Source organism: Dendrobates tinctorius, unplaced genomic scaffold (genome assembly GCF_039654945.1).
Source record: "Dendrobates tinctorius isolate UK_male_01 unplaced genomic scaffold, ASM3965494v1 ptg000022l, whole genome shotgun sequence".
In the NCBI taxonomy this organism is placed as follows: Eukaryota; Metazoa; Chordata; class Amphibia; order Anura; family Dendrobatidae; genus Dendrobates; species Dendrobates tinctorius.
The window spans coordinates 67990666-68000047 of NW_027361690.1; the positions used below are offsets into that span (position 1 = coordinate 67990666).

The window sequence follows — 9382 nt, forward strand, 5'->3', positions numbered from 1 at the left end:
TAAAATGGTATGGAATATGTTAGTGTTATATAAATACAATCATCATCATCATTATTATTATTAATAATAACTACAGCTCTTGATGAAATTAAGGTAAATAACCCTCATTACTTGGTTCTACCACCCTCCATGTGCAATAGTGATGTCATGTCATCTGAAAGGTTCCATCATATTTGTTCGTGATTAGTTTCCACCAGTACAAACTGCAATTCTGACAAAATCTGGACAGACTCCTGATAAATAGGTAGAGTTTCTTAGTTGCTCTCTACTGCCTGTTGTAAAGTATAATCCATCTATAGGAGCAAAGATGCAGAGAATTAGAAAAGGGAGTGCAGAGCTTTGTTTCTCTGATCCTGATTCTCCCAGCTGTCAAACTTCATACAGGCATATCTGATATGCCCCTTTCATACGTCTGTGTCTCTGGGACGTGTGGTGACAGTTTTCACACGTACCAGAGACACGTACACACGCAGACCTATTCAAATGAATGGGTCTATGCACATGTCAGAGTGTTTCCATGGACCGTGTGTCCATGGGCAAAACAAGCTGACATGTCTGTTTTTTGCCTTCATCACAGACGGCAAAGCGTCCCGAACATGTGCACACGTTGAACACACGGAGAATTGTGCGAGTCTCTCGCAAGTGAGTATGAGCCCTTATACTTTTCCTCTGATTGTTCCACTCCTTTTAATGGCTAACTGACTCTAACTCTCAATTCTAAATATTCTTCTATCTACTGGCTAACACGGTACAAAGATATATATCTTTCCTGGATTAATATTAGATATTTCTGACTGCTAACTACAGATTACCGTAGCTTAATTTATGTACTGGTCAGAAGGGGATTGAGCAATGAAAAACACCGAAGGAATCCTAAAGTATTTTTATATATACATCTATGCCACAACTGGCTCTTTCCAATAGACCAGCCAGTATAATACACTGTTTACGTTGTCTATATCCTCTTAGTCCATGTTCCCACACTGCATTTATTTCTGCTGCATTTTTTTTGTACAAAATCTTCTGCATTCAGCAGTTCAAGCAAAAATATGTGATTTTAATAAAAACACTAACTATGGTTCGTCTAAAGTTACTATTCAACTTTGTATGTTTGGCGCATTTTTATCTCTATTGACGTCTATGGAAAGCCTGAAAAACGCAATCAAGAAATACAATTGCATTTTAAGTGTAGAATTCCTGCAGTTCTGCAGTAAAAAAAAGTATATAAAAACGCTAAATCGAATCTGTATCAAAAATATCCAAAAATGCAAAAAAAAAAAAAAGGCAGCAAAAACTCAATAATCGGAGCAGATTGCTACTGCATGTTTTCTTGCCGACACCTGCAGAACCACAGTGGGGAAAAAAAGCAGCTTTTTCACACGTGGGAACATGGCCTTAGTCTTTACAAATGAGCGATTGTCTTTTGAGCCACTAGTTTGAAACCGCAGCTAAAAATACAATTAATGTGCCAAGTCTCTCAGACCTACTAAATAGAAGGTATGTATAAAATAATTGCAGTCTACTATGGAGGTAATTGCCCCATAAAAGCAGAGCAGGTGGAGTGTGTCACATTTTGACACTTGGCACTTCAGCTTCCTATATTGGTTTGTTCTTTTCTTTGCTGAGCAGTCCAGAAACAGGCTCATATAGTTTTATGGACCCTAGTGTGTGTGATCTAGTTACAAGGCAGTGATACTAAAGATAAGGTGGACTTTCAACTGTGCAGAACATAATAATACGGTAGTTCTACCCAATTACATCACATCCACATGCCGAAACAAGAAGGCCACAAAACTGATGATGACGGATTATTTGTCAATATTTCCATCCTAAGGCCAGGGTCACACTTGCACGTACGATGCAAGACACTCGCATCAATACCCGACACTGCCGCTGGCACTCGGGATCGGGGTGTGTGGCTGCATGTCTTTCTATGCAGCCGCCCACTCCGGTCCCAAGCGCCGATGGCAGTGCCTGGTATTGATGTGCGAGTTTCTTGCATCGTACTCACAAATGTAACGCCAGCCTAAGGGCTCATACTCACTTGTGAGAGACTTCCACAATTCTCGCGCAAGTCTCTCGCATGAAAACCCGGCACTGCCGCCGGCACTCGGATCAGAGCTTGTGGCTACATGTATTTCTATGCCGCCACACACTCCAGTCCGAGTGCGAGTCTCTCGCAAGTGAATATGAACCCTTAGGCTGGAGTCACACTAACCTGCGTAAAATACGGTCAGTATTTTACATGCGTAATACGGATGACAGACCCCTAAACAGTGCTCCGTATGTCATCCGTAATCAAGGTGTGGTCGCGTATTTTGCGCATGTCAGCATCCGTATGTAATCCGTATGGCATCCGTATGGTGAGATTTTCTCGCAGGCTTGCAAAATGGACATATAATGGAGCCCTATGACAGTTTTAATAAAGAAATGAAAGAATAGATATATACTCATAGAATGCATATATATATATATATATATGTATTCTATGTGTCTATATCTATTCTTTCATTTCTTTATTAAAACGGTCAGTGTGAGTTTACTGTATAGCGCACTGAATTGCCGGCTTTGCTAAAAGACACCGGGTGCGTATTTCTCGCAGGTCACATGTGTGCTCCGTGTGTAATCCGTATTTTTTGCGCACCCATAGACTTGCATTGGCGTACTACGGGCATAGTACGCTGACAATCGCAGCATGCTGCGAGTGGCACGGAGCGGAGGATACGGAGGAGAAATATACGCCTGGTGCGAGGGACCCCATAGAGAATCATTGGTCCATGTCTATTGCGTGCTTTTTGCGCCTCTCACGCACCCGTATTCCTCGCCAGTGTGACTCCGGCCCTATGCTGAGATCACATCCACATGTTCTGGCCCATATTACTTCTGCAACAGACCTCGGATCAACATAGGGATCATTAGAGTATGTGCACACCTTACGTATTTGGTGCAGAAATTTCTGCACCATTTCTGTATCTCTAGGAAAAACACTTTGTAGAATAGGCGCGTTTTGATGCATTTTCTAGATGCGGTTTTGGCGGGGATTTTTCCCTACTCATTAGTATTAGTGAAATTTGCAGCAAAAACCCCGGAAGAATTCACATGCTACAGATATAAATCTGCAAGTCAAAAATAAGAAACGTGTGCATGACACTTCAGGATTCTCATTCACTTTGCTGGCAATAGGAAACCCTTAGGGTGTGTTTCCAAGGTCTGGAAACCCTGCGCTTTGGATGGAGCGGAAAGCACGCTCCGCCCAAAGCGCCACCCCGTTCTACGCACGGTGATTCCGCAAGTGCTCATTGAACACGTGCAGAATCACCTCATCATATCCATAGACTGGGCTATTTATCTTGCGGAGGCTGAGCGTCTCCGCAAGATAAACAGACGCGCCGCATGTCCGGTTTCGTGGGTGTGTCACCCGTGTTTTACTACGCACAGTGGAGACGGGATTTCATAAAATCCCCTCCACTATGCTGTAACATCTGGATGCTGCTGAATAAAGGCTGTGGCTGTACGCAGTGTTCATTCCGCAGCAAATCCTGATGATATCCAGCCCATGAAAACATATCCTTAGTCTATGTTCACACGTTGCGTTTTTGCTGTTTATTTTCTGCAGGCTACACCTGCTCTCTCTTGACAATAAGAAGCTGCTTACAAAAAGCAAGTTTTTCTGCATAAAAAACACAACAAAACCTGATACCTGTGTTTTTTGCTGCACTTTGGCACTTACTCATTGCTTTCTATGGGTGAAAAATACACTGCAAAAATGCTGAAAGAAGTGACAAGCTGCGATTTTAAAAAACACAGCAGTTTTCCAATTCAGTCAGAAAAAAAACAGTGTGTGCATGAGATTTCTGCAATGTGCGCACAGACCCTTATAGTGATTCAGGTCCAATAAAACCGCTCAGGGTCTGTGTTTCATATTATACAGATATTGCTTTTATATCTCCTAATTGTACAGCGCCATCATATTGCACAGGACAGTCCTCAGAATGTAGTTGCCCCTTTCTTTCTCCACATGGATCTCATCTGATCTCCTTATATCCAGCCGGGATCACACAAGCGAAGAATACGGCCAAGTCTCGCATGTTAATACCCCGCACTAGGGAGCAATACATGGAGCCACACGCTCTGATCCGAGTGCCGGCGGCAGTGCCGGGTATTAACATGCGAGACTCGGCCGTATTCCTGGCATGTGTGATCCCGGCCTAATACACCACATAACCAAACATTTCAAAAGTTTGGGAAGAAAAGTTTAAAACCTTGGAGTGGAAACCGCTGTGATTGTTTCACAGGTTTTTTCGACTATCAGACATTCTTCTTCCAAACACTGGACGGGGTTGACTTTTCCATGACACAAGAACATTGTATAACTCTGCCGTACCTTGGTTCACACTACAGGCTTTGGCAGGACGCAGAGGTCAGCGCTGCCAGAACTGTGGAGATCACACCCTTATATGAGCATGAAACATATCTCAGACACTATCAAAGTGCAGGGGATGGAGGTGCGACCGCAGCGGCTGCTCCTGGCTCACAGCGAGGGTGTGCGATACTAGATGGAGCTGTTGTACAGCCTAAAACTGCAACATGCTTAATATAAACTCATATGGGTTGTTAGCGCATTTAACCCCTTAAAGGGAACCTGTCAGCAGGATTGTGCACAGTAACCTACACACAGTGTCAGGTCGGCGCCGTTATACTGAATAAAATGATACCTTGGTTGAGGTAGTAAGTCTTGTGGTTGTTTCTATTTGTAATTTTGAAAATGGCGCCCCGGGCGCCTGCGCAGTAGCAGCTACCGGTTGCGCAGGCTCTGGGGGCGCCATCTTGCTGGAGAAGAAAAAAAAATGTCCTCCACCAAGATGGCGCCGCCTGCGCACTAGCAGCTCTCGGAGATCGCCAACAACTGCTATTGCAGAATGGCCAGAAGTTTATCTCCAAAAGCGATCGGCAGTCCGAAATTGGACATTCATATTCATAAATCGGCCGGTGTCTCCATACACATTAGACCGTCTGCCAAATCTATCCTTATCGAGGGGTTCGTCATTAGTTTAATGTGGAAGGGGGTCTTTAGCCAAAATCAAGGTGTCTTCACTGTTGCTCCCCCTTATCTCAGCACATAAAATGCCACAAGAAAGAACTGTTTAAGCAAAAAAACACCTTTAAACATGACATGTCAATCTCACACCTATGCTGGTGACTCGTCGCCCAGTTTACAGAACTGAAAAGGCGACGATGGTGTGACTGGCATCGTGAGACTTCAAGGTTTGAGTGTTTTTACAAAGGAGAAGAATTGTATATTTGGCCTTGTGATACCAATATTCTCCAAAATGTCAAAACTTTAATTACATGTAACAGTGCTCTTGATAAGGATTCATACAAATGATTTTTTATGCAGTGGTTCTCTCACACACCTCCCGTTACTTTACATGGTAGAAGCACCTTGGTCAATGTGCCGCTGACCCGTGAGAATGGTGTAACCAGCATAAAAGAGGCGCATCATAACCGCTGGCCATGTTTAGGATAATGCCAGGTGCGGATGCATGGCATCAAAGAATATTGTGACCGCGGTTTTGGGGGTGAAACGGCAATTTCCACTTCAAAATCAAATCATTGTTAAATAGGCGATTTTAAAAGCACAAAGGGTCTCAACAGCGTGGAATCGTGGCCTTACCCTCACCTCCCATGTAAGAGGCCAAAAGATCCATTTCTAATCTGCCTGAAAACAGATTGACAGAACTTTTTCTGCACAGTCGCATTGATTGACACATGTAAGTAGCGTCTAAAAGACAACCCCATTATAGGAAATAGGAGGGTGTTATTTTAGGACAATCATCCCAGCAAAAAAAACTCCTGTGTAAACGGTCAACACAATTCAGTATCGCCATCTGTAAGATCTGACTGATGGGTCAGAAACTTGCCTGGTGTGAACTGTGCTCCAATCTTACGTGGAACATCCAAGGATTTATGTCCTAATTTTCACTGTGTCCAAATCTTACTGTATTCAAAAAGCAGCTGAAAACCAAGTTCCCTGTGATTCCTATTAGCAGTGGCGCTAAATACTGAATGCAAACTGCAAAGCACAATAGCCATTCGATTCTTAGGGGCTTTTTATGACCTTCCGACACTGACAAGTGATTGGCTTGTCCCCTCCTCTTGCAACCGGACGAAGATGTATACACATTAAGTGATCCATTTGACAAGGACGTTAATCTGTAAAGTGCATCTGACACCTGGACACCGTGTAGGCTGCCGCTTTATGGGTTAATCAATATTCAGGCAAATACTCCCTCACCGGTCATATGGAGGAAGCAGTGGCATTGCTGCAGGCTGTCAATGGCACCTTGTGTATTGATTAGCTATGTCCAAAAGAGTATTGGTTAAGCTCTGAAAATGACGGCAGGGTTATTATACTTGGTGCTGGGTGCACTAGAACATTCTTAGGGCGGCCTTTCCTGTCACTTCTGCAGACATGTTCCTTCCTTAGGCTGATCTACAGATTGCTCGGAGAATAGATCCTAAATTTAGATTGTAATGCTTGCTATCTGCATGATGAACAGATCCCGGCTGTATACTATCTACATGTAGTGTCACATTGATTGTTAGCAGTAGGTGGCGCTCTTCACCCTAATCTTGCTCTGAGCCAGCTGAAGTATGATTTTCAGTATTCTACATGCAGTGTACATACGTCTGCTAGAATGTTGATGTTGTGAGGCTGGTATATTTCCAAGCAGCGTATTAATTAAGCACGGGGAATCTAATTAATGAAATGACACCACCTGCCGCTGTACGTTTCCTAGAGAAAGATAAAAAGCGACTGTAAACGATTCTTCCCGTTGAATCTTAGACGTTCTCCGACTCTGGACGTTTTGGGTGTCAAATAATGGGAACTATGGACGAGAATTGAATAACTTGTTCCCAAGGTGCCATCATTAAGCTGTAATTAAATTAGACATGCTGAGTATCAAATATGAAGATGAATGGAGCTGGCGGCTATTCATCTGTTCAATGCTACTTTATAGCGATACATAGCTGCAATCACCATTAGTCTGACAGATTAACGATAAAATGGCTTCATATCCCAAATCAGTCATTGTAATGTTCCGCTGGTTGCACGGGGCTTCGGCAGAGTCCAAATCATGTGGAATAATATGTCTTGCATCAGATAACTCCCATCATCCTGCGAGACCAAGCTGTGATTATACAGGGCGCTGCTCGCCCCTATAGCCTCCCCTAATATAGAGGTATAGACACACACTATGTATAGATATAATCACATACAAAGTCACTGCGCCCATCAATTATCCTAGGCAAGGGGTTCAGTATAACGTCAGTATGGTGGGCAGAGCGTGTGCAGGAATAGCGATTAAATAGATATCCTGCCTAGATGGGGTATAACAGAGAGAGGGGGGTGCATAGAAATGGTGACATTGGTAATGGGCAATGTAGGGGAGAAGATTCAGCCTTGTATTTGCTGTCATGTATTCCGCGTCCTACGGGAATAAATGTTCTGATTGTAGTAATATTTCTTTACAGGTCCGATGGTGTCAGGCGCAAGATTGGGATCAGTCTGATTGGGTCTGGTCAGAATGGGGAGACACGGAAACAACCAGGTCTGTAAAGCACAGCGAGAAAATACGGATGCAAGTAGCGGGCTCATTTCTGTGCAATGTACAGACCAGATCGTGTAGGTGCCTAGAAGAGCAAGCACCAGTACAAGGGCACAGATATGACAGAGCGATGATGGATGGATTAATAGATGGTTGGGGATAGATATAAAATAGACAATAGATAGATGGATATCAAATTGTTGGATCAATAGATAGGGGATAGATACATGCGAGATGGATAGATAGACAATTAGAAGTTAAGAAGGGATGAGATAACATATAATGGCAATTATTCAGTGAGCAGTTTGCATGAAATAATGAAGCTACACCTGACAAGTCATATAGATGTACGTCTATGGTATGCATATATATGTTCTATATGTCACACAGTCTCTAAATTCGTCCTCGGATGTTGCTGTAGTTTATACATCCGCACATAACATAAAATCCTATATGGTATAAAGGTGCCACATTACAAAGCAGTTCTCCGGTGGGCACACTGTGTGACCACCCGCAATCATCCCCTGATTTACGGCCACAGCCTTGTTGGAGGAAGCAACAAATGCAGCAATCTCCACATGTACCATCCAGAAATCCCAGGTAATAATGGGTGCTGGGATATGGAGGAATTAGAGCCCATGATGCCCCCATGAGATCTCCACATAGATCTCCCCAGAATCCCCCCATGACAGGTGTGCAGAGCCGGACAGCTCAGTACCATGGACTAATCAGTAGGACTATACTCACACCACAGTAAGCTATAGAAGATCACCATTACCCCAATGACCCACAGGCAAAGCGATTAATCAGATCAAGCCATGAGCCCGTGTCTGCTAACTCTCCCTCTGGGGGCCTGGAAATAAGAATATAAGTATATATCATTGCTAATCACAGGGAGATGTGGGTACATTCATAAGGCAATCAAGCATCTGAAGGGTTAATCGCATGCCGACACTGTCTCTTCCCTGCAATGCCCACACTGGCACGGGTACACATGGCAGAGAAGTTGCCCGTCTGTGACAAAGAGGAGCCTGAGCTGCAGGAGAAGTCCGGAGTGTCTCACCTTGTCGGCTTCATGAGCCTGCCCAAGCCGGGGGTCTCCCTCCCATAGGATATGTCCAGCGCTCACATGGGGGGCACCGCGCGTCTCCCCCACATGCCGCAGCAGCACTCAGCCCGACACAGACACGTCTGCCCCGGCACACTCAGCGAGCGGCGCTGCGGGCACTCCCCCGGCTCCTCCTCCTGGCAGAGGCTTCTAGAGCTGGGCACTGGCCGGACGGCATCCTGCACGCTGTGAAACATGCAGCACACGAGTGTGTGGAGCACGACTGTCAGATGGAGCTGAGCTCACCTTGTAACTGCATCACTACACTGTGTGTTAAAGTGCAGTGCAGCAGAGATGGAGAGATGCAGCAGGAGTGAGCCTGTCTAGTGCAGCAGGGGTGAGCCTGTCTAGTGCAGCACAGTGGGTGAGATGCAGCAGGAGTGAGCCTGTCTAGTGCTGCAGAGCGGGAGAGATGCAGCAGGGATGGGCCTATCTAGTGCTGCAGAGCGGGAGAGATGCAGCAGGGATGAGCCTATCTAGTGCAGCAGAGATGGAGAGATGCAGCAGGGATGAGCCTGTCTAGTGCAGCAGAGCGGGAGAGATGCAGCAGGGATGAGCCTGTCTAGTGCAGCAGAGCGGGAGAGATGCAGCAGGGATGAGCCTATCTAGTGCAGCAGAGCGGGAGAGATGCAGCAGGGATGAGCCTATCTAGTGCAGCAGAGAT

General features: G+C 44.9%; 1 protein-coding gene across 1 annotated transcript in view; it reads right to left on the reverse strand.

The window, feature by feature from the left end:
- RGMA (repulsive guidance molecule BMP co-receptor a) overlaps positions 1-8821 on the reverse strand; it is a 64903-nt gene extending 56082 nt beyond the window's left edge. The window contains exon 1 of the mRNA XM_073568755.1: positions 8674-8821. Within this exon, the coding sequence (XP_073424856.1) occupies positions 8674-8687 (14 nt within the window). The 5' untranslated portion in view covers positions 8688-8821. The remainder of the gene's footprint in view (positions 1-8673) is intronic.
- Positions 8822-9382: the final 561 nt, after the last annotated feature.